General features: G+C 58.3%; 2 protein-coding genes across 6 annotated transcripts; one reads left to right on the top strand and one right to left on the bottom strand.

Annotated features, from left to right (window-relative positions):
- Positions 1 to 453: 453 nt before the first annotated feature.
- On the bottom strand, positions 454 to 13638 carry LOC128972255 (protein PML-like). The gene is made up of 11 exons (XM_054388125.1): positions 13395 to 13638; positions 12033 to 12227; positions 11735 to 11841; positions 10191 to 10795; positions 8180 to 8757; positions 6926 to 6978; positions 6376 to 6456; positions 6066 to 6282; positions 5184 to 5236; positions 1131 to 1272; positions 454 to 1028 (listed from the first exon to the last, which is right to left on the bottom strand). Exons 1-11 carry the CDS (start codon positions 13636 to 13638, stop codon positions 454 to 456), a joined length of 2850 nt encoding a protein of 949 aa, XP_054244100.1.
- Positions 13639 to 13829: 191 nt separating this feature from the next.
- STOML1 (stomatin like 1) lies at positions 13830 to 21568 on the top strand. 5 transcript variants are annotated; one of them, XM_054387973.1, is made up of 7 exons: positions 13830 to 13980; positions 14175 to 14281; positions 15313 to 15462; positions 15998 to 16201; positions 17413 to 17641; positions 18635 to 18853; positions 21356 to 21568. In XM_054387973.1, the coding sequence occupies exons 1-7, from the start codon at positions 13833 to 13835 to the stop codon at positions 21556 to 21558; spliced, it is 1260 nt and encodes a 419-aa protein (XP_054243948.1). In that variant the 5' UTR covers positions 13830 to 13832; the 3' UTR covers positions 21559 to 21568. The 5 variants fall into 5 exon arrangements, with proteins under 5 accessions (XP_054243948.1, XP_054243944.1, XP_054243946.1 ...); XM_054387969.1 differs by having other exon boundaries at positions 13833 to 13980; positions 18638 to 18853; XM_054387971.1 differs by lacking the exon at positions 15313 to 15462 and having other exon boundaries at positions 13833 to 13980; positions 18638 to 18853.
- Positions 21569 to 23108: the final 1540 nt, after the last annotated feature.

Genomic DNA, 23108 nt, shown 5'->3' with positions numbered 1-23108 from the left:
ATGACGAGCATCCTTGTGTCCATAATCAGCATCCCTGTGCCCATAATTAGCATCCTTGTGTCCATAATCACCATCCCTGTATCCATACCCAGCATCCCTGTGTCCACGATGAGCATCCTTGTGTCCATAATCAGCATCCCTGTATCCATACCCTGCATCCCTGTGTCCGTGATAAGCATCCTTGTGTCCATAATCAGCATCCCTGTATCCATGAGGAGCATCCCTGAAGAGCATCCCTGCACCCGTGGTCAGCATCCCTATATCCATACCCAGCATCCCTGTGTCCACGATGAGCATCCCTGTGTCCATGATGAGCATCCTTGTGTCCATAATCAGCATCCCTGTATCCCTGGTGAGCATCCCTACACCCGTGATCAGCATCCCCGCTATCCCTGCATCCACGACGAGCATCCCTGCATCCCTGGCCAGCTCCGTGGGCCTCAGGCTTCCTCCTCACACCTCTTCCAGCTCCCAGAGGATGAGGTTACGCCTGGCCAGGACCTTGGCAGCCCTCCTGGTGAGCAGCTTCTCCCTGAGCAGGGGCAGCAGCATGGTGTAGCTCTGCAGGTTGCAGTGGCTGAGCACCATCCCCTTGTCCACCCGAGCCGGGAGCTCCAGGGATGCCCAGAGCTCCTGCAGGCCTTTGGCGGTGGCCAGGGCGCTGGCCTGCTTGAGCTGCAGCTGCAGTTGTCCCCTCAGGAGGTTCTTCAGCCTGTAGGAAGTGGCTCTGGGCAGCTTCTCCTTGACCAAGGACAACATGTCCACGTAACCCCCCACGGCGTGGCAGAAGTCCACTTTCCTGCTGGTGGCATCCAAGGCTTTAAAGAGGGCTGGCAGCTCCCTGGCCCAGAAGTTATAGACGACCAGGATGGGCCTGGGGAGGGCAGAGAGGTACCAGAGGAGGTGCTGCACCCCCACCTCCATGGGGACCCCCTGGGAGAGCAGGGCCAGCACCGACTCTGGGGTCTGAATCAGAGCCCTGAAGCAGTTCTCACCGTTGGCTGCTGCCACCTCTGTGATCTGCTGGGCTGTGGGGGAGGAAAGGATGGGGCTGGAGTAAGTCCTCTCTGGTCCTTCCCCCTTCCTTCCCCTCCCCCCAGCCCCCTGTGCCCAGGGAAGGCAATGCTCACTTTTCTGGTCAGCCTTCAAGCAGAGGAACACCAAGGTGCTCAGCTCTGACTCACTGCTCCAGGGGCTGTTGTGGGGTGAGGTGCCACCCTCTGACCGGATGGGGCTGGAGGATTTCTTGATGTCCTCAGGCTTGATGAAAGTCTGTAAGAAATGGGAGAAGTTGGGGGCTGGGGGGAGGAAGGGGAGGGGGAAGTCCCATCTGCCTACTTCAGCACTGGTTTGACCACACCTGGAGTCCTGTGTCCAGTTCTGGGCTCCTCAGTTTAAGAAAGATGTTGAGTTGCTGGAAGGTGTCCAGAGAAGGGCAACAAAGCTGGGGAGGGGTCTGGAGCACAAGAGTGGGGAGGGGTCTGGAGCACAGCCCTGTGAGGAGAGGCTGAGGGAGCTGGGGGTGTTCAGCCTGGAGAAGAGGAGGCTCAGGGCAGACCTCATTGCTCTTTACAACTCCCTGAAGGGAGGTTGTAGCCAGGTGGGGGTTGGGCTCTGCTCCCAGGCACCAAGGGACAGAACAAGAGGACACAGTCTCAAGCTGTGCCAGGGGAAGTTCAGGCTGGAGGTGAGGAGAAAGTTCTTCCCAGAAAGAGATTGGCCATGGGATGTGCTGCCCAGGGAGGTGGTGCAGTCACCATCCCTGGAAGTGTTTAAGGGTAAGACTGGATGAGGCACTCAGTGCCATGGCTTAGTTGGTTAGATGGTGTTGGGTGAGAGGTTGGACTTGATGCATCTCAAAGGTCTTTTCCAACCTGGTTAGTTCTGTGGTTCTGTGATACTTGGACCTGCTGGGAAAGCATGAGGAGCACCCTTGGGTGTACCATTGGCTGTGGGCAAGGCCCTAGCTGTGTGCAAGTCTTGGAGGGGGGTCAGGCAGTGGCAGGGTTGAACTGAGTGTGTCTTGTGTCTCAGGAGTGGGCTGGCCATGGGGAGCCCCTTTGAGAGCCCAAACCAAGGGTCTGGGCCAAGTGAGCAAGAGCAGAGCCCTGAATGCAGCTGGTTCTAGACAGAGGTGGGATCCAGGCAAGTGGCCAGAGCGACACAACACAGAGGTCTGGGGACTCACTGTCCCTTCCTGCAGATTTCAAGCAGGGACACAGAATCATGGAATTGTCAGGGTTGGAAGGGAGCTCAAGGCTCAGCCAGTCCCAACCCCCCTGCCATGGGCAGGGACACCTCACACTACAGCAGGTTGCTCACAGCCACATCCAGCCTGGCTGCAAAAACCTCCAGGCAGGAGGCTTCCACCACACCCCTGGGCAACCTGTGCCAGTCTCTCACCATCCTCATGGGTAAGAATTTCTCCCTAACACCCAATCTGAATCTCCCCACTTTAGTTTTGCTCCATCCCCCCAGTCCTATCACTCCCTGACACCCTCAAAAGTCCTTCCCCAGCTTTCTTGGAGCCCCCTTCAGATCCTGGAAGGCCACAAGAAGGTCTCCTGGGAGCCTTCTCCTCTCCAGACTGCACAACCCCAACTCTCTCAGTCTGTCCTTATAGCAGAGCAGCTCCAGCCCTCTGCTCATCCTCATGGTCCTTCCCTGGACACCTTCCAGCACCTCCAGGTCCTTCCTGGAATAGAGGCTCCAGAAGTGGACCCAGAGCTCCAGGTGTGGTCTCAGCAGAGTGGAGCAGAGGGGCAGAATCCCCTCCCTGGCCCTGCTGGCCACACTTCTCTTGCTGCAGCCCAGGCTCTGCTTGGCTCTCTGGGCTGCAAGTGCTCACTGCTGGCTCCTGCTGAGCTTCTCTTCCAGGGGCTCCAGAACTGGATGCAGTACTCCAGGTGGGGTCTCACCAGAGTGGACATAATTGTGGCTGAGGAACCTCACCTTGAGAGATACCTCTAGGCTTGAAAAAGATTTTCTTGGTGTCTAGAGGAAAAGGGGACAGAATCAGGCCAGGAGCAGGTCTGGTGCCTGTGGTGGTTTGAAATTTCTTCCGCCACCCCCACCCCAAGATATAACTACCACAGGGCCTCTCCAGGCCCAGCAGATCCAGCCACACCAACCATCCTCTGCCCAGCCTCTTCAGGGATGGACCTCCACAGCCAGTATCTCCCTCCAGGAAACATCAGGACAGCAAAAACATTCAAGAAGCTCCAACCTTGGGTTTTCCTCCTTCTTTCCCTCAGCTGCAGTCCTACCCCCTCTGGCCTGGGCAGGCTGCAGTGCTGATGGAGCATCCCATCTCCTTTCCACACCAGCTCTCTCTGCAAGCCCAGGAGTGGTGGAAACTGATGGGCTGCAGGTCCATGAGCAAAATCTAAGAGCTCCCGAGCTCAGGGGGCATTGATTGACATGAGACAGGTTAAAATGAAGGGGTAAAGGAAATATGGAAGTCAGGAAAAGTGGTGGGGTAGTGCTAGTGTCCCTTATGTCCCCCTCACCTGGCTGTGCCTGAAAGGGCCCAGAAAGGAGTTAGATGAACCAAGGTGGGCACCAAAATCTGATGGCAGTTGCTCTTGTTACCCAGAGCAGCAACAAGCAAATGGAATTTTGAGGCCAAAAGGTGGAGAGGGCAGAAGTGCAGGGTTTGGGGAGGAGGAGAACCACCCACGCAGAGACCCCTGCTCACAGCACCATGGTGGCCATGGGTGATGGCTCTGGGCAGAGCCAGGTGCTGGTGATGCTCTCTGCTGGCTTCAGCTGAGTGTGCAAAGCATGCTCAACCCCAGGCCATCCCACCAAAGTTCCTCCCCAGCCTCAAAAATCTCCTTGCAGATGTCTGAGCCCCTGGGCAGGTCCCTCAGCCCTTGCCTTCCACCCCCTGAAGGCTGCGGGCTCCTGGAGCTGCATCCAGCTGCCTCATCCCATTGCTCAGCCTTCTTCCTCCCTCAGCTGCTACTTCCCCCTCAAACTTTCCCAAGCTTTAACCCAATTCTTCCTGCTTCCCAAAGCAACACTTTCCTAGCACTCAGCATCAGACTCCCATGGAGGGGGAGGAGATGTTTCTACCTCTGGGACATTTTGCTACACTGTCAAAGCCACTTTGTACCAAAGGACACCTGACTCACACAGGGATTTCTCACAGCAAGCAGCCAACATCCAACCCTCCAAAGCCCCAGCCAGGGTTTTCTTTTGGCACTAGCAAGGAGCAGGGACAAAGGATTTAGCCCCACACCTCTTGGGTTTTTCCCTCTCTTTAGAGATGGATCAGGAGAGCAAGAAGTGCAGCAAAAGGAAGAACTGACTAAGGAAGGCAGCAGCAGGCTGAGATTCCATCTGGGAACAGCTTTATTGAAGAGTAAGAAGAGTTTCTGCAGCAGGTCATACAAAAAGAAAACCTCCCAAACGGGGCTGTTCACCCCTCATGGAGCCAGCACCCCACCATCACTCCATCCCAATCCCAAACTGGTCATGATTGCCTCCACTTTTCAATGGGAGATCCCCTGCTGGTGATGGTGATGGCACATCTCAGCAGGGATCCCATGCCCTTGGTTCATCTAACTACCTCAGCCTGGGCTATTTTGGTTGGGACTCACCAGGTTCACCCAACATTTCCACAGGGAGCTTGGGAATGTCACTTAGAGAGGGTACTCAGCTGGTCACTACCTGCTCTGGTGGCTCCCTGGAGCTCCTCAGCCTGTGCAAGCAGAGGACTGCTGAAGCCTCCAAGCATGGATGCTACATTCAACTTGATGTTTGTAGAAAAATTGAGAGGTTTTCTTTAGGCTGAGGACAACCTCCTCAGCAAGGGAAAGAAGGAGGAGGCCACAAAGATTGACTCAAAAGGGTCATTCCTGTGTGGCAGCCCAGCCCAGAGCAAATCAGCTTGGGCTTTGCTGTCTTGAGAGATCCCTGGCAGCACACCAGGAGACGCTAATCTTATCCCAGGGAGGACCTAGATGTGGGATGGCCTAAATGTCATGGGAGCAAGCAAAAGGGGGTAGAGAAATCCTCTTCCCCCCACCCAGGAAGCCTGTGGGTGGTGCTGGGAAGGGAGAAGGTTGGCTGTGAGCATGGCTGGAGGCCAAGGCAAGGCAGGCTGGAGGCGGTGGGGGTGCAGCTGCCTCCTCCCTCGGCGTGGCTCAGGAAGGAGGCAGGTCCGTGGTTTCACTCACCACAGTGTCCTCTGAGCTGTCATCCGAGCTGCAGATGATGATGCTGGTGTCTTCTGTGGAAGGAGCAACAGGATGCTTGGGGTGATGAGGGGAAATGCCATGTTGGGACCACCCTCACAGCAGGACTGCTCTTATCTCCCCAGGTTGGCAGCAGAGGGCAAAGGCTTCTGCCCGGAGCATGAATCACCTCACAGAGGCCCTCAGCAGACACATCTCTGTGGCTTTGACACCTCTCCAGGGATGGGGATTCAGCCACCTCCCTGGGCAGCCTGTGCCAGGGTTTGAGAACCCTTTCAGCCAAGAAGTTTCTTCTAATTGCCAACCCAAAGCTCTCTTGCTACGACTTCCTCTTGTCCCATCGCTTGTCACTGAGGAGAAGACCTCAACCCCCACCTCACTCCAACCTCCTATCAGGGAGGTGTTGAGAGCAATGAAGTCTCCCCTCAAGCCTCCTTTTCTTCAGGCTGAACACTCCCAGGTCCCTCATCTGCTCCTCCCTAGCCCTGGGTACTACAAACCCTTCCCCAACTTCATTGCCCTTCTCTGGATCCATCCCAGCCCCTCAATGTCCTTCATGGAGCCAGGAGCCCAAAACTGAACCCAGCACTCAAGCTGTGGCCTCACCAATGCTCAGCACAGGAGGACAATCCCTGCCCTGCTCCTAGTGCTAGTGGCCTTCTTGGCCACCTGGACATACACTGCCTGGCTGGACCACCCCCACCCACCCCTGAGCATCACTCTCACATTGCCCCCTGGAGAAGCAGCTCCCACCCTCCACCCCTCTGACCCAGGAGAAGTTGGCCATGGCTCTTGAGTGCAGAGATGGGAAACCACCACACTGGAGGGGAAGAGTTGGGGCCAGAAGGAGGACCAGGCCCCTACCTGCATCATGAAGGTGCCTGCTGGTGGCAGGGACGCTGCAGCAGTTCTGCTCGGGTGTGGAGGCGCCAGGCCGCCTTCCACCATCCCACTGGTCTGAACTGGGATCACTGGGGGCTGGCAGGTGGTCACTCTCCAGCTTCAGCACCTTGGGTAACACCTGGGTGCCCCTTCCCATGCAGGGGGACTTCCGCTTGGGCCACGTGGTGACAGGGAGGTCCTGTGGACAGAGGAGAATGCAGCGGGGGTGGAAGGTGCCAAGCTGGCACCTCCTGGCCCTCCAAGGCTCCTGCTTGGCTGGGATGGTTCTTACCATGCTCTCCTGCATGTCCTCAAGGCTTATGGTGAAGGTGGGCACAACGGGCTGGTTCTCAGCCTGGACAGGCTCCTCCTGCTGCAGAGAGAGAGTGGAGCTAGGGTGTACCTGGAGACCACCAACACCTCTGCAGGGCTGGGCTACCCCTGAGCAGCAGGCAGAGCTGGGGGGGAGCAGAAAGACCCTCAGCAGGTGGGGGGGGGGAAACTGAGGCACAGTGTGGCCTTCTGGCTTGCCTCAAGGCTTGTGCCTGAGCTGCAGGTGTTCATGGGCAGCTAGGGTTGGAAATGCGGGATGAAAGAAGGAGGAGTAGGAGCATGCCTGGGTGGGGGAAAACCACAGCTGCAAAGCAAGTTCTTCTCTACCCAGGTGGGAACATCTCCAGGGGTTGTTGTTGATGAAGATCTGAGGGGGATGGGCTTAGGAGGGGAAGGCAGACCCTTGGGAAAGGCTTGCAAAGGTCAGAGGAAGGAGGGATGCAGGTTTGGGCTGATGGAGGAGCCCTCCCAACACGGCAACACACTGGGACAAAACACTGACATCTCACCAGGTCATTCTCCAGGTCTACCTCAACCATGGGGACAGCTTGAGAATTGGTATCTGCAAAGGAGAGAGCAAGGCTGTAATCCTGAATCAGAGCCTCTGGAGCTCCCACCTGGCAACCAAGCTGGGATAAACCTACTTGGCAGCTCTGGCATGGAAGGGGCAGCTCTGGTCTCCTTTCCCTTTCCCAACCCTTAGCTTTGGGATGGTCCAAGGGGTTGAGGAGCCACTGGGGACCCAAAAATCAGCACGACCAGACCACTGGGGACCCGTAAATCAGCACTACCAGACCCTGTCAGAGTGGCAGGAGACCAAAAAAGGGCTGTGGCCATATCAGAAAAAGGAGCAAAATTTGACCCCAGTGCAAGTGAACACCCAACAAGAGGGAATCTGAACTTGTTTCGTTGCAGGGAGGTGTCTCTGAACCCCATGAGAAGCTGGGTGGTGGCTTTGGATATTAGGAGGAAGTTCCTTACAGTGGGAGTGGTGAGACACTGGAACAGGCTGCCCAAAGATGTAGTTGAGGCCCCATCCCTGGAGACATTTAAGGTCACACTTGATAGGGCTTGAGCAACATGATCTAGTTGGAGGTGTCCCTGCTTGCTGCAGGGTGGTTGGACAAGATGACCTTTGAGGGACCCTTCCAACCTGATGTATTCTGTGACTTATGAGCTGCCCATCCACAGGGCAAGTCCTCAGCCTCCTCTTCTCCACACTGAACAACCTCATCTCCATCAGCTGCTCCTCCCCAGCCCTGTTCTCCAGACCCTCCACCAGCTTTGTTGCCCTTCTCTGGACCTGCTCCAGCCCCTCAATGTTCTTCTTGGAGCCAGGGGCCCAAAACTGGACCCAGCACTCAAGCTGTGGCCTCACCAATGCTCAGCACAGGAGGACAATCCCTGCCCTCCTCCTGCTGGCTACACTATTGCTGCTCCAAGCCAGGATGCTGGTGGCCTTCTTGGCCACCTGGACATACAAGGCCTGGCTGGACCAACCCCATCCACCCTCGAGCATCACTCTCACGTTTCCCCCCCCTGAGAAGCAGCTCCCACCCTCCCCACCCCTCTGAGTGCAGAGGCTGGGCCAGATGGGCAACACCAACCAAAGTCTGAGCTGCAGCCTCACCAGCGCGCAGTACAGGGGGACGATGCCTGCCCTGGCCCTGCTGGCCCTTCACCTCTGCTTTTGCTCAGCCCACCCCTGCCCCCATCCCCGCCCCCATCCCCACCCTCATCCCCCCGGCCGAGCGCCTCCTCACCCGGGCGCCCTGTGACTCTCTCCACCAGCGCCTGCAGCCTGGCTCTGCACTCCGCGAAGTCCCCAGGCGGCACCGGCTCCTGGGCTGCCGGCGGCCGCAGCTGCTGCAGCTCCTGCAGCGAGCCCTTGATGAAGGGCTGCATGTCCATCACCTCCTGCTCCGTGGCGTACAGCCCCATCTTCTCCACCAGCCGCTCGCCCGCCTCCAGCCGCAGCAGCACCCCCTCCAGCCGCCGCAGCTCCCGCTCCAGCCGCCCCCGGCCCTGCTCCTGCCGCGCCTCCAGCAGCCCCAGCAGCTCCTCCTCCTCCCGCCGGATCAGCGCCACCAGCTGCTCCGCACGCTGCCGGATCAGCTCCCGCGTCTGCCGCCGCGCCTCCTCCAGCCGGCCGGCCTGGGCCCGCAGCGCCTCGGCGGCCTCCTCGAAGCCACTCCGGCCGCGCCGCAGCTGCTGCCCGATGGCGTCCAGCTCCCGCTGCCGGCGCTGGGTCTCGCTGCGGATGTCGCAGAAGGGAGCGTGCTGGCTGTCCAGCAGCGCGCAGGAGCAGCACAGCGCCTGGGCGCACCGCTGGCAGTAGATGCTGCAAGGACAGGGCACAGCCCTTCAGCGCGGGCCCGGCCATCGCAGCCTCTGCTCTGCTCTGCTCTGCGCTGGCCTGGCCTGAGGGGAAACTGAGGCACGGCACTGCAAGGGCTGCATGGGAATGAAGTTGGGCATCCAGCCCAGCTCCGTCCTCCTGGGCACCTGCAATAGGCTGCCCGGGGAGCTGGTGGAGTCACCGGCCCTGGAGGTGTGCAACAAACCTGTGGCCATGGCACTTGGGGACGGGGTTTGATGGCTGTGGTGGGGTTGGGCTGATGGTGGGACTGGATGATCTCAGAGGCCTTCTCCAACACAAACAATTCTGGCATTCTGTATCACCCCCTGCTCCTGCCTGGCATTTCCCTGGGGTTGCAGTGCTCCCACTCCAAAGACAGCTGAAGAAACCCCCTTGGCTCTGCCCTCCTGGCACAGCTGGGCCTGGAGCAGTGGCCCCACAGCCCTTATCATAGAATCCTTTTGGCTGGGAGAGACCTTTAAGGTCCCTGAGTCCAACCATTCCCTACCTCTGCTTTAGTGCAGGATGGGATCTGCACAGAGCCTTGGAGCACATCTTGCAGGAGATGCTGCGGGGCCCAGCAGGAGCAGAGCAGTAGTTCTGACCTGCACTTTGCTGTGCTCTCATCCCTCAAGCTGCAGGTTCAGTCATCCATGGAGTTTTGGGCTCCACCACCTTTGGGCTGAGTGTTTGCTCTTGCACTCTCCCAGCTGCAGAAAATGATGTTGGGTCCCTATCTCCACAGGGTTTGTGCCTCTCTCTTGGGTTGGCTAACAGCACTGTGGGGACTGTTGCAAGAGCTCTGGTAGACACTCAGCCATGCACCACGAAGACAGGGAAGCAAAGAGCCCTTCCACCACTGCTCCTTGGCATTGTGTATGAAGACAGAAGAACAAAGATCATCATAACTCCATATGGTGCACATGGCAAGAATGTAAGGAGTGGGAGTGGAGATCATCCTCCATCCCTCACCTAAGTCCTGGTAGCCTTGTCCAGCTCAGCAGCTGAATCCAGAGGTCTTCTTGCTGAGCTCCATCAGCATCACCCTCCTTACCCTAGTTAAGGAGCACCTCACACACTCCCCCCACTCTGTCTACCTTGTCCCTGCTCTCCTACCCTCTGCTGGAACTCAGCTTCATCCAAACCCTCTCACCATACCCTAGGCCCACCAGTCTCACTACTTCCCACCCCTTTTCTCCATGGCATGGTGACAATCAGGGTAGCAGAGGCATGAGGGGCAGCAGAGGGGCGAGGGGCAGCAGAGGGGCAACGGCCACCCTGCTCAGTCCTCACAGGGTCTAGCCCAAGTCAATCTGTGACACCACCACCACAGACATGGAACAGATCTCCTTTGACCCACCCATTCCCTAACTCTGCCTTGGTGCAGGGCAGGATCTGGGGACAAGGACTCTCACCTGGAGACGTGGCCCTGGTCGGCGTGGCCGGGACGGGAGCAAAAGAGGTTGCTGGACTTCTTGGTGTCCTCCAGGAACTGGTTAGCTGACTCAGCACGTAAGTCCTCCACCCTCCTGGCCTCGTGGCTCCTCTTCTTGAAGAACCACTGGTGGTCCTCGAAGCACTTGGCGCAGAGGAACTCCTCGCACTCGGAGCACCAGACGGCTGCCACCTGCTCCCGGCACCGGCTGCAGCTCGGGCCTTGGCTGTCCCGGATCTTCCTGTAGACCTTCAGCCTGGCCTGCAGGTTGATGTAGAGCAGGTTGTCCATGTCGGGGATGCCGTTGGCCTGCGGGATGGGCGTTTGGCACAGGGGGCACTGCCCCACCGGCTTGTTCTCGCTCAGGCAATCAAGGCACAAAGAGTGGAGGCAGGTGAGGAGCTTCAGGTTGGGCGACTCCTGCCGGCAGCGCTCGCAGAGGACGAACTGGAAGTCATCTTCCACGGCAGGAGGGTGGGAGGGAGTGGAGCAGGACGGGGCAGCTGTCTCAGGTCCCTTCTCCATGGGGGCAGTGGCTCTGTCTCCCTCTAGGTGGGATGAGTGGGAAGGATCCTGTTGGAGCACCTGAGATAAAGGGGGAAAGGAAGGCTCAGTCCCAGATGAGAAGGGCCATGAAGACTACCCATGGGCAGCTTGCTCTGCCCACCCCACCCCAGCAAGGCAATGGAAGCGTTCCTGGGGGGGACAATGAAGACCACCCACGGGCAGCTTGCTCTGACCACCCCAGCAAGGCAATAGAAGCTTTCCTGGGGAGGACAATGAAGACCACCCATGGGCAGCTTGCTCTGCCCATCCCACTCCAGCAAGGCAATGGAAGCTTTCCTGAGGGAAGGGGCATGAAGACCACCCGTGGGCAGCCTGCTCTGCCCACCCCACCCCAGCAAGGCAATGGAAGCTTTCCTGGGGGGGACCATGAAGACCACCCATGGGCAGCTTGCTCTGACCACCCCAGCAAGGCAATAGAAGCTTTCCTGGGGGGACAATGAAGACCACCCATGGGCAGCTTGCTCTGCCCACTCCACCCCAGCAAGGCAATAGGAATTTGCCTGGGGGTATTCAAGTTGTGCTCCCTCCCTGCCTTCAGCGTGGGACCCTTGGAAGTTCTGACTCTTGGAAGTTCTCCCCTTTCCCTTTCGAGGAATTCTGGACTGAAAGCCGAGGGTAAAGGGCAGAGGAGGAACTAAGGCTGCTAAGGGACTTTCCTTTCGCTCTGCTGCCACTGCCTCTTCCTGGTTTTCAACTAGGGAGGGAATTGGTAAGGGGAGGAGGTGGCGAAACTTGGCAAACGTCCCCTCCTGGTTCCCGCTTAGACCTCCCGGATCTTACAAAACCTCCCGGGCAGCCTTCTTCCCACGCCCCCGTCGCCAACCTCCTCCAGCCCAGTAGCGCAGGCAGAAGTCCCCCCAGTAAAGCAAGGACTCTCCCCCACCCCTTACCACCTTTACCACACACCAATGATTTTGGGGGACCCCCTCCCCCCAAGCATTCGATCCCTTTTCTTACTTGCTGGCGGGGCGGCAGGGCAGTCGGGCATGTGGGCGGCGGGGCCGGGCAGGGCTCAATAGATACTTTCGTTTCTCCGGCTTCCCTGGCGGGAGGAAGAGGAGGAGCTGACGGGAAGAAGGCGGGAAAGGCAGAAGGGCGCCCCGGAAAGCTGTGTCCCTGTCCGCCCCGTCCAACCTCCTCCCCGCCTCCGCCATGCCTGACCCTCTGCCCTGGGGGGTTGCTGGGGGGCTGGGGATGCATCCACCGGGGGGATGCTGGCACCGGGGGGATGCAGGCATTGTGGGGATGCTGGTACCAGGGAGGTGTCGGTACTGGGGGTGCTGGTACCAGGGGGTGCTGGTACCGGGGGGAATGCAGGCACGGGGGGAACGTAGGCATTGGGAGGATGCTGGTACCAGGTGATGGTACCAAGGGGTGATGGTGCCAGGGGTCCTGGTACCAGGGAGATGTTGGTACCAGAGGGATGCTGGTTCCAGGGGGTTGCTGGTACCTGGGTAATGCAGGCATTGGGAGGATGCTGGTAACAGGTGGGTGATGGTACTGTGGGTGCTGGTACCAGGGGGGTGATGGTACCAGGAGGGTGCTGGTACCCCCTAGGGAGGTGCTGGTACCAGGGAGATGTTGGTACCAGGGGGATGCTGGTACTGGGGAGGGGATGCAGGCACTTGGGTGATGCTGGTACCAGAGTGGGCATGAAGGCACCATGGTGAGGATGCTGGCATCAGGGTGGGGGCAAACCTGGCACTGGGATGTGGGAGATACTGGTACTGGGGTAGAGATGCTGGCACAGGGTGGATTCAGGTCTTGGGAGAATGCTGGTACCAGGGGGTGCTGGTACCAGGGTGCTGCTGATGTAGGGGTGGTGTTGACATTGAGATGGGGGATGCTGGTACCAGGGTAGGGTTAGGTGGCAAAGCCCAGATTCAGCTGCTAGATAGGACCCCCAGGTTTGTCTGGGTGCCAAGTGGGCTGCAAGAGCTGCTGCTGTGTCTGGGGCAGTCTCAGGCCCCAGCTTCAGGCAAGGAGGGGGGCATTAAAGCCATCCTATTCCCACTCCTCTCAGCAGCTCTGCTCCAGACTGCTGTTTGGTCTCCACTTCCCTCTTCAGGCCAGTGAGAAGGAATAGGAGCAGGGGGGGGCTTTGGCATGGTGAGAAGGAATTGGGGGTGAGCATGGTGAGAAGGGATTGGGGGGGCATGGTAAGAAGGAATTGGGGGAGAACATGGTGAGAAGGAATTGGAAGGGGCACGGTGAGAAGGAATTGGGGGAAGGCATGGTGAGAAGGAATTGGGGGGCACGGTCAGAAGGAATTGGGGGAGGCCATGGTGAGAAGGAATTGGAAGGGGCGTGGTGAGAAGGAATTGCCGGGGGGCTTTGGCACCGTGAGAAGGCCACGCCAGAGCAAGACTGGCATGGAAAAATACCTCTCCCACTTCCCTGTGGGGCTGGGGGACCATGGGGACCCCTGGGACGCCTCCCCCCAGGACGAATGCATGCTAGGGAACCACGTCCCCCCCCGCGGCTGGTGCAGCAATCCTCCCCGGCCAAACTCACCCCGCCATGGAGCTTGCGAGCCGTGGCGTCCTTGCTCCGTCACCAGCCACATGACAAAGGGACCAGGAAGCAGCAGAGAGCAGCTTCCCTCCTTCCCCCTTACAGCATCCTCCCCGCCGCTTCTGCTCCCCCGCCACCACCGGGCTGGTGGCCAGGGGGCGGGAGGACATCTCCCAGGGGTCATCTCCTGGCCCCAAAGGGTTAACGAAGACGTTCTGGGGGTTTTTATCTGCCGCCTCAGCTCTTGCCCGGAAGGTTGCTGGGAGGATGTGAAACTCCCCCCCGCCGCCCCCCAGTCCCTCAGCATGGAAACCTCCTGACGGCTTTGGTTTCTTCGCAGAGAGCATCGTCTGTACCCGAAGCAGAGCTTCTCAGCTCTTCTCCTGTGTCTTCTCTAGAACACAGAGAGGTTTGCAGGCAGCTAGAGAGGGGCGTTGGATCAGGTCACCCCAAAGGTGGCTGAGATGGGAGCGGGGAGCTCGGCGTAGAGGGTTCTGAGCGCTGGGAGCAGGTCCCCGTCCAAGGCGGCAGCAGCAGCATCATGTTCAGCAGGTCGGGATACCAGGCGCTTCCCTTGGGAGACTTTGATCGCTTCCAGCAGTCCAGCATTGGGCTCTACGGTGCCCAGAAGGGCTTCTTCTCCTTTGGATCCAAGGAAGACCCTCTGGGACCGGCTGGGAATACCACAGGTGAGTGCCAGGCTCAGAGGGGAGGTGCTGCCATTGCCTGTTGCCACTTCTGATGGCTGAATGTCCCTCACCCTGCTGGCTTCCCTGGGGCGCATGGTGGGGGGAGAGGCTTGGATGGGGCTTCACAGGCAGGGCAGGGGAGGTTGAAGCAGCTCCATCATTCCCCCCCTCACACACCTTTCACCTCCCTGCAGACTCCTCCCAGGGTTGGCTGTCCTGGATCTGCCATGGGATTATCACCTCCTTGGTTTTCTTGCTGATGGTCCTCACCTTCCCAATCTCAGGATGGTTTGCCTTGAAGGTAAGGTCGGGGCAGTCCCAGGCACCACTATAGGCTGGGCAGGGAGTGGCTTGAGAGCAGTCCTGAAGAAAAGGACTTGGGGGTGCTGGTGGATGAGAAGCTCAATGTGAGCCAGCATTGTGCACTTGCAGCCCAGAGAGCCAACCAGAGCCTGGGCTGCATCAAAAATCTTGGGTTTCATGTCCTGAAAGCCAAGCAGGGGAGGTGAAGCACAAGCTGGAGCAGGAGGAACCAGAGCTGCTGCTGCTCTCATGCGAAATCAGAGCCCCTTGCAAAGTGCACTTGCAGCCCAGAGCCTGGGCTGCAGCAAGAGAAGTGTGGCCAGCAGGGCCAGGGAGGGGATTCTGCCCCTCTGCTCCACTCTGCTGAGACCACACCTGGAGCTCTGGGTCCAGTTCTGGAGCCTCTGTTCCAGGAAGGATCTGGAGGTGCTGGAAGGTGTCCAATGAAGGGCCATGAGGATGAGCAGAGGGCTGGAGCTGCTCTGCTCTGAGAACAGCCTGAGAGAGTTGGGGTTGTGCAGTCTGGAGAAGAGAAGGCTCTGAGGAGACCTTCTTGTGGCCTTCCAGGATCTGAAGGGTGCCACAAGAAAGCTGGGGAGGGACTTCTGAGGGTGTCAGGGAGTGACAGGACTGGGGGGGATGGAGCAAAACTAGAAGTGGGGAGATTCAGATTGGACGTTAGGAAGAAATTCTTCCCCATGAGGGTGGTGAGAGACTGGCAGAGGTTGCCCAGGGAGGTGGTGGAAGCCTCATGCCTGGAGGTTTTTGCAGCCAGGCTGGAGGTGGCTGTGAGCAACCTGCTGTGGTGTGAGGTGTCCCTGCCCATGGCAGGGGGGTTGGAACTGGCTGAGCCTTGAGCTCCCTTCCAACCCTGACAATTCTCTGATCCTATGAAAGCAAGTGAGGATCTGGGATTACAAACCATCCTCCATAGCACAGACTGGTGCTGGCTGCTCCTGGTCCCGTTGCTCTTGGCACTGAGGGTGCCAGGGGTTTGGTTGTGCCCTGGGCTCAAGTTTGCCATTTCAGGTTGTGCCCACCTATGAGCGAATGATCATCTTCCGCCTGGGCCGCATCCGGGCACCCCAGGGACCTGGTCTGGTCCTGCTGCTGCCCTTCATCGACCACTGGCAGCGAGTGGATCTGAGGACAAGGGCCTTCAACGTGCCCCCTTGCAAGGTGAGCAGCCTTGGGCCTCAGGGCAGGACAGAAAGACATCTCCAAAACAGAGCAGGGGATGGTCTTGACCCTCGGTGCCACATCTGGACCCAGCTTTTGGTTCCTCCGTCACAGGGAGGTGAAGGGGGGTTTGGAGCTGAAGTCCTCAGGTTGGTGTGGTTGAAAAGGTCCTCCTGACTTTGCACAGCTGGCTCAATCCCTATCCTTCCCAGATGTCTCCCTCAAAACCATCAATCCCTATCCTTCCCAGATGTCTTCCTCAAAACAACCAATCCCTATCATTCCCAGATGTCTTCCTTAACACCACCAATCCCAACCCTTCCCAGATGCCTTCCAGTAACAACCCTGTGCTGGATACCACCCTCACCCTTCAGCCTCACCCTTCAGCCTCACCCAGCCTTGATCATCTTGAGTTGCTTTTGTTTCCCTTTTAGTGAAGAGCAGGTCGCTCCCTTTGCTCCCAGACCCTACACACAAGGGCTGGGCCACGAGGGAGGGAAAGGGAGAGATCCTGATAGTTTTTTTCCTCCCCTAGCTGACCTCCAAGGATGGAGCAATCATCTCCATGGGTGCTGACGTCCAGTTCCGGGTGTGGGACCCTGTGCTGTCCGTCATGGTGGTGAAGGACCTGATCGCTGCCACCCGGATGACAGCCCAGAACGCCATGACCAAGACCCTGATGAAGAGGAGCCTCCGGGAGATCCAAGGGGAGAAGCTGAGGATCGGGGAGCAGCTGCTGGTGAGGTTAATGAGACCTTCTTGTGGCCTTCCAGGATCTGAAGGGGGCACCAAGAAAACTGGGGAGGGACTTTTGAGGGTGTCAGGGAGTGATAGGACTTGGGGGGGATGGAGCAAAAGTAGAAGTGGGGAGATTCAGATTGGATGTTAGGAAGAAATTCTTCCCCAGGAGGGCGGTGAGAGACTGGCAGAGGTTGCCCAGGGGGGTGGTGAAAATCTCATCCCTGGAGGTTTTTGCAGCCAGGCTGGATGTGGCTGTGAGCAACCTGCTGTGGTGTGAGGTGTCCCTGCCCATGGCAGGGGGGTTGGGACTGGCTGAGCCTTGAGCTCCCTTCCAACCCTGACAATTCTATGATTCTATCATCTTCCATCCCTTGGTAGCAGGTGAGGAGTCACTCAGGGTAGGCAGAGGAGCAGGAACTCCAAACCCAGTCGTCCTCTCCTTGCCTAGCTGCAAACTTGCTGGATTCTGTGATTGTCCCAGCCCTGTGCTTGGTGTAGAAATAGCAATGAGGGAAAGATGGAGCTGCTGACAGTCCTTCTGACCATGGACCTGGGCAAGGAAGGGAGCTGGGAAAATGTGGTGATCAGTGGGGGGCAGATACCTTCAGCCTGTGGCTTATCTCAAAGGACCTTGCGCAGACAGAAAAAAAACAAAGTCCATGTGTTGCTGGCGGGCTTGCATTTGACCTCCAGATTTCCACCAGGAAAGGTGGAAGGGGTTTGAGAAGCAGGACAGGGCAGTGAGTGGTGGTGCCTATAGCTGACCTGGGCCAGGCCAAGATCTTGTGGGTTGAATGTCAACAAGTATGAATTAAAAGGAGGCTGGAGGGGATATGGTGGCCTCTCTGGGGTGTTGGGGCAGGGCTTGGAAGCCAGAGATGCTGCTTGGTGGAGCACCAAGCCCAGGTTGCCCACGAGGGAAAGAGGAAAGGGGCCAGCCTGGGAGGGAGCCATGGCAAGGTGGAACAAGAGAGAGCTGTCCTCCCTGTCCTGACCACCTCCAAGCTGGGAGGGCAACTGCGAGAGCAGAGTTGAACCTGAGAGGGGGCATCTTGGAGGAGGTGGACTACTGAGCTTGGTCCAACACCCCACATCTGCAGCTGGTGGGTAGCAGATGGGGGTTGAGGGTGCTGTGGTGGGTGGTCACTGTGGCCATGCCCACCTCTGCCTGGGCTGCCAGCACCTCTCCCTTTCTTCTTGGCTCTGCAGCTGGAGATTAATGACATGACCAAGTCCTGGGGCCTGGAGGTGGACCGGGTGGAGCTGAGCATGGAGGCTGTGCTGCAGCCACCCCGGGAGAACCTGGTGGGCCCTCTGGCCACCATGCCACCTGTGCCTGGGCTGGAGGGGCTGGATGGCACCATTCAGCAGCTGGCTGCCCACTTCTTCAGCAACCCTGTGGCTCTGGCAGGCGGTGGGAAGGGCGCTCCAGAGGCAGGTAAGCAATGCAGGGCCACCACTTCTCCCTCCTGTCCCATGACCTCTGGTGGCCACTGGCTGGCTGACAGAGGAGTCAAAGTCTGGGAGATACCATGCTCCCATGAGCACAGCACAAACCAGCTAGGAGGGGAAGAGGACCTCTTTGGGGCATGGTTCCATAGAGCACGTGGCACAACACCACCTTCCTATCAAGGCATTGGAGGTGGGAGTTGGAGGCGGGGAGGGGGGCAGGAGTCCAAGCTCAAGCTCAGCTCAGGTCTCCACCAGGCAAACCCAAACCTGAGCTGGCCAGGAGAGTCAGTGTGGTTTGTTCTCCAGAAGCCCTGCAGCAGTTTGTGCCCAGCTCTTTCTTTCAGGGATCATGAGCAGAGGGCTGGAGCTCCTCTCCTATGAAGACAGGCTGAGAGAGTTGGGGTTGTTCAGGCTGGAGAGGAGAAGGCTCCCATAAGACCTTCTTGTGGCCTTCCAGGATCTGAAGGGGGTCTACAAGAAAGCTGGGGAGGGACTTTTTGAGGGTGTCAGGGAGTGATAGGACTGGGGGTGACGGAGCAAAACTAGAAGTGGGGAGATTCAGACTGGCTGTTAGGAAGAAATTCTTCCCCATGAGGGTGGTGAGAGACTGGCACAGGTTGCCCAGGGAGGTGGTGGTAGAAGCCTCATGCCTGGAGGCTTTTGCAGCCAGGCTGGATGTGGCTGTGAGCAACCTGCTGTAGTGTGAGGGAGTACAGGGGGGGTTTGGAACTGGCTTATCCTCGAGGTCCTTTCCAAGCCTAACAGTTCCATGATTCTATCATCTTCCATCCCTTGGTAGCACGGAAAGAGTCGCTCAGGGTAGGCAGAGGAGCAGGAACTCCAAACCCAGTCGTCCTCTCCTTGCCTAGCTGCAAACTTGCTGGATAAGTGGGTTCATTTCCTCTGGAGGCTGGTGAATCCAAAGCTCATCCCCCCCAGAAAGTGTCCCCTCCACCCACTGCTGTCTCCTTGTCCCCAGCAGACAGCGTGGAGATGGTGAATGAGGTGGAGCCTCCCACTGCTGCCCTCCTCTCCGCCGCCAGCGGCAGCCGGAGGAAGCCCAGCACGGAGGAGCTGCTCTCAGCAGTGGAACCTGTCCTCTCTGAGGCCCTGGTCAGCCAGGTGGCAGCTTCCTACCAGGTCAACATCACCCTGCCCAACGGCACCAGGAGCACCTACTTCATAGACCTCTCCTCAGGTCGCCACCCGTGGGGGTTGTGGTGTGGGAGCCGGGAGGGTATTTTGTACCTGTGCCACCAAACTCAGTGCTGGAAACCCCATGGAGTCTGGAGCCCATCTGGTAGCTCCAGGGCACAGACACCTCAGGGTCCTTCAGCTGGAGACACCCCAGGGTCCTTCAGCTGGAGACACCTCAGGGTCCTTCAGCTGGAGACACCTCAGGGTCCTTCAGCTGGAGACACCTCAGGGTCCTTCAGCCGGAGACACCCCAGGGTCCTTCAGCTGGAGACACCCCAGGATCCTTCAGCTGGAGACACCCCAGGGTCCTTCAGCTGGAGACACCCCAGGGTCCTTCAGCCGGAGACACCCCAGGGTCCTTCAGCTGGAGACACCTCAGGGTCCTTCAGCTGGAGACACCTCAGGGTCCTTCAGCTGTAGGCACCCCAGGGTCCTTCAGCTGGAGACACCCCAGGGTCCTTCAGCCGGAGACACCTCAGGGTCCTTCAGCTGGAGACACCCCAGGATCCTTCATCTGGAGACACTCCAGGGTCCTTCAGCTGGAGACACCCCAGGATCCTTCAGCTGGAGACACCCCAGGGTCCTTCAGCTGGAGACACCCCAGGGTCCTTCAGCTGGAGACACCTCAGGGTCCTTCAGCTGGAGACACCCCAGGATCCTTCATCTGGAGACACTCCAGGGTCCTTCAGCTGGAGACACCCCAGGATCCTTCAGCTGGAGACACCCCAGGGTCCTTCAGCTGGAGACACCCCAGGATCCTTCAGCTGGAGACACCCCAGGGTCCTTCAGCTGGAGACACCTCAGGGTCCTTCAGCCGGAGACACCTCAGGGTCCTTCAGCTGGAGACACCCCAGGATCCTTCATCTGGAGACACCTCAGGGTCCTTCAGCTGGAGACACCCCAGGATCCTTCATCTGGAGACACCCCAGGGTCCTTCAGCTGGAGACACCTCAGGGTCCTTCAGCTGGAGACACCCCAGGGTCCTTCAGCTGGAGACACCCCAGGATCCTTCAGCTGGAGACACCCCAGGGTCCTTCAGCTGGAGACACCTCAGGGTCCTTCAGCCGGAGACACCTCAGGGTCCTTCAGCTGGAGACACCCCAGGGTCCTTCAGCTGGAGACACCCCAGGGTCCTTCAGCCGGAGACACCCCAGGGTCCTTCAGCCGGAGACACCCCAGGGTCCTTCAGCTGGAGACACCCCAGGATCCTTCAGCTGGAGACACCCCAGGGTCCTTCAGCTGGAGACACCTCAGGGTCCTTCAGCTGGAGACACCCCAGGGTCCTTCAGCTGGAGACACTCCAGGGTCCTTCAGCTGGAGACACCCCAGGGTCCTTCAGCTGGAGACACTCCAGGGTCCTTCAGCTGGAGACACCCCAGGGTCCTTCAGCTGGAGACACTCCAGGGTCCTTCAGCTGGAGACACCCCAGGGTCCTTCAGCTGGAGACACCCCAGGATCCTTCAGCTGGAGACACCCCAGGGTCCTTCAGCTGGAGACACCCCAGGGTCCTTCAGCTGGAGCACTGCCGTTTGGTGACCATGGCCTTGAGTCCGTGCTCCCTGGAAGTCCAAAGTAGAATTTGTTTTGGGTTAAAGCCAGGAATCTTCCTTCAGAAAGAGAATATTGACAGAAAATAGGGCAGCCAGGTCTCCTCATGGCTGGCCAGGGAGCATGGCTCAGAGACCTCAGGGTTTGTTGGCTTTTGAATGCCACCAGCCCAAGGTGGAGGGACATGCAGAGGAAGGGGCATGCACCACAGGCCACTGCCATGATGGAAGATGTCCTCCCAGGACTCTAATCCATTCCCTGATGATTGCTGATGGGCTTCCTGGTGGCCATGGCAAAAACAGGACAGGGCTTGAAGGTGGATGATGGTGAGAGAATATTGGTGGAGCAAGGCAAGAGGAATTGATCTCTGTAAGGAGTAAAGATCCCTGTCTCCAGGCCCTTGTCTGCCATCTGCTGCAGCTAAGTCCTTCTGTCATGGTGGGGGGAAATGCCAGCAGGCAAGGCTGGATGCTGAAGCTCCACTGTTTCTCCTCTCCCACCCATCATGATGGAGTGGGTCCAGAGAAGGGCCACAAAAATGCTCAGGGGGTTGGAGCAGCTCTGCTATGAGGACAGGCTGAGGGAGCTGGGGGTGTTCAGCCTGGAGAAGAGAAGGCTCCAGGAAGACCTAATAACAATCTTCCAGTACCTGAAGGGGGCTGCAAGAAGGCTGGAGAGAGACTGTTTGCAAAGGCCTGCAGGGACAGGACCAGGGGCAATGGCTTCAAACTAGAGCAGAGCAGATTGAGATTGGATGTGAGGAGCAAGTTGTGCACCATGAGGGTGGTGGAGCACTGGAACAGGTTGTCCAGGGAGGTGGTTGAGGTCCCATCCTTGGAGATGTCCAAGGTGAGGCTGATCTAGTGGAGGATGTCCCTGCTGAGTGCAGAGGGGGTTGGATGACCTTTGGAGGTCCCTCCCAACCCAACCCATTCTCTGATTCTGTGTCCTGCAGGCAGCGGGCGAGCCGGGCACGGCATGCCCCAGGGCAGCCCTGACGTCGTTCTGGAGGTGGCAGAGAAAGACCTGCAAGACCTCTTCTTGGGTGACCTGAGCCCCTTGAATGCCTACATGAGTGGGAGGCTGCAGGTGAAAGGGGACCTGCAGCTTGCCCTGAAGCTGGAGGAGGTGGTGAAGGCGATGAAGCAGCGTAGATAGAGCACGTCTGTGGGGGTGCAAGTGTCTGTGTGCATGTCTGGGTAGGTGTGGGAGGGGGGGAGGGCACACACAGAGGGGGTTGCCTGCTGGGAGCCTTGTCCTGCTGAGCTCCTGCTGCTCTCCCTGTGGAAGCTGCAAGGCTTGGATGAAGACCTAAGCAGGGAAGCTCGAGGCTGAGCTCTTCTGTCTGTGTCCGTGGCTTAACCTCCCTTGCCCAGCCTTTGCCTGCAATGTTACAGGATGAGAACCAGCTGGCACCCCAGATTGTGCCAGTTTGCTTCCAGGTCCCTTGGCCCATATGCCACCAGGGCACAGAGTGATGTTCTAGTGGCCCCTGCGGCATCTCCTACCAAACTCAGCAGATGGAATAGAGCAGAACTTGGCCAGGGATGGTGGGCAGCCAAAATGGGGCACGAGGGCTTGCTGGGACTCCACCGGCAGGCTGGAGTTGGGCTCCACCATGGCACTGCCAACAGGGCACTGATGTTTCTGGGGAAGGAGCAGAGGTGGCAACTGGGGGACACAACCTGCCTGGAGGCACCTAAGTCTTCTGGTGGTAGTTGATAAGCAGTGATGGCTCTCATTTGTGCTTCAAAGTGCTTTTGCATGGTGCCACAAGCTCTGTTCCTGGGGGGTGGGTGGGGTGGGGACACTCTAGAGACAAAGAAAGAGATCTATTTATTTTGTAAGCATCTTGGTGGACAATAAACCTGGTCTGCAGCTTTGATGCTGGGGCAGAGGTGGGCTGGTGAATTCTCAGGGCCTCAAGTTTCCCCAGGGGGCTGCAAGGTGCTGGGTAAAGAGGGTGTGGAGCTTCCAGTCAAGGAGGTTGCGTGGTGTGGCTCCATCTTCACCACGTGGGTGGGATGGGTGAACCTGCTTTGGTAGGAGGGGTGGACTCAAATGATCTCCAGAGGTTCCCTCCAACCCCTGCCATGCTGGGATGAACACCTGAGGTCCTGCCACGGAGAGGAAGAGTTGTCAGGATGCAGCGTAGTCCCTCCAAGAGCATTCAGCTCTCCAACAGCACCCAGCACCCCAAGGGTTAAAACGTCTTGGAGCTCCAGGCAGCTTTATCAGCCCCCCAGGATGTTTTGCTGGAGCAGTGGGACAAGCCTGACCCATCTTTCTGGCCATGCAAGGGGGCTATTGGCCAGGGTGGAGTGGGGAGCACAAGAATTTAAAGGCTTCCAAAATGGAAATGTTTCCAGTTGAAATGTTTTATAGGTTCAGTCTGGCCAAGCCACCTGCCAAATGTCTTCTTCAAAGCCTGGGGCTGGGTGGCACCAGCCTGGACCAGGCTATGGAGGTCCTACAGGCATCAAAAGCCCCAAGGGGAGGTGACAGTAGTGCCCCACCATGCCCTCTCCCTTTGGAGATTCCAGGCTAGGTGAAATCCAGATGCTCCTGGTGGTCCCCATTTGTGCTGCTCCCCTTTTTGTGCTGGTCCTGTTTGTACTGCTCCCCCTTTTGTGGTGGTCCCCAGTTGGTGTTGGTTCCCTGTTTGTGCTGGTCCCCTGTTTGTGGTGGTCCCCTGTTCATGCTGGTTC

This window comes from Indicator indicator, chromosome 16 (genome assembly GCF_027791375.1).
Source record: "Indicator indicator isolate 239-I01 chromosome 16, UM_Iind_1.1, whole genome shotgun sequence".
Lineage (NCBI taxonomy): Eukaryota > Metazoa > Chordata > Aves > Piciformes > Indicatoridae > Indicator > Indicator indicator.
The sequence above is the reverse complement of the archived record's forward strand: the minus strand, read 5'-3'. Positions and strand labels throughout refer to the sequence as shown.

Coding starts and splice junctions, on each gene's coding strand:
- LOC128972255 (XM_054388125.1), bottom strand. CDS start 13,638: ATGCTCTCTGCGAAGAAACCAAAGCCGTCAGGAGGTTTCCATGCTGAG. Junction 6,979..8,179: donor GAGAGTCACAGGGCGCCCGG/GTGAGGAGGCGC, acceptor TCTCCTTTGCAG/ATACCAATTCTCAAGCTGTC. Junction 5,237..6,065: donor CAGGCACCTTCATGATGCAG/GTAGGGGCCTGG, acceptor CTCCTTCCACAG/AAGACACCAGCATCATCATC.
- STOML1 (XM_054387973.1), top strand. CDS start 13,833: ATGTTCAGCAGGTCGGGATACCAGGCGCTTCCCTTGGGAGACTTTGAT. Junction 14,282..15,312: donor CAGGATGGTTTGCCTTGAAG/GTAAGGTCGGGG, acceptor TTGCCATTTCAG/GTTGTGCCCACCTATGAGCG. Junction 18,854..21,355: donor CTTCATAGACCTCTCCTCAG/GTCGCCACCCGT, acceptor TGTGTCCTGCAG/GCAGCGGGCGAGCCGGGCAC.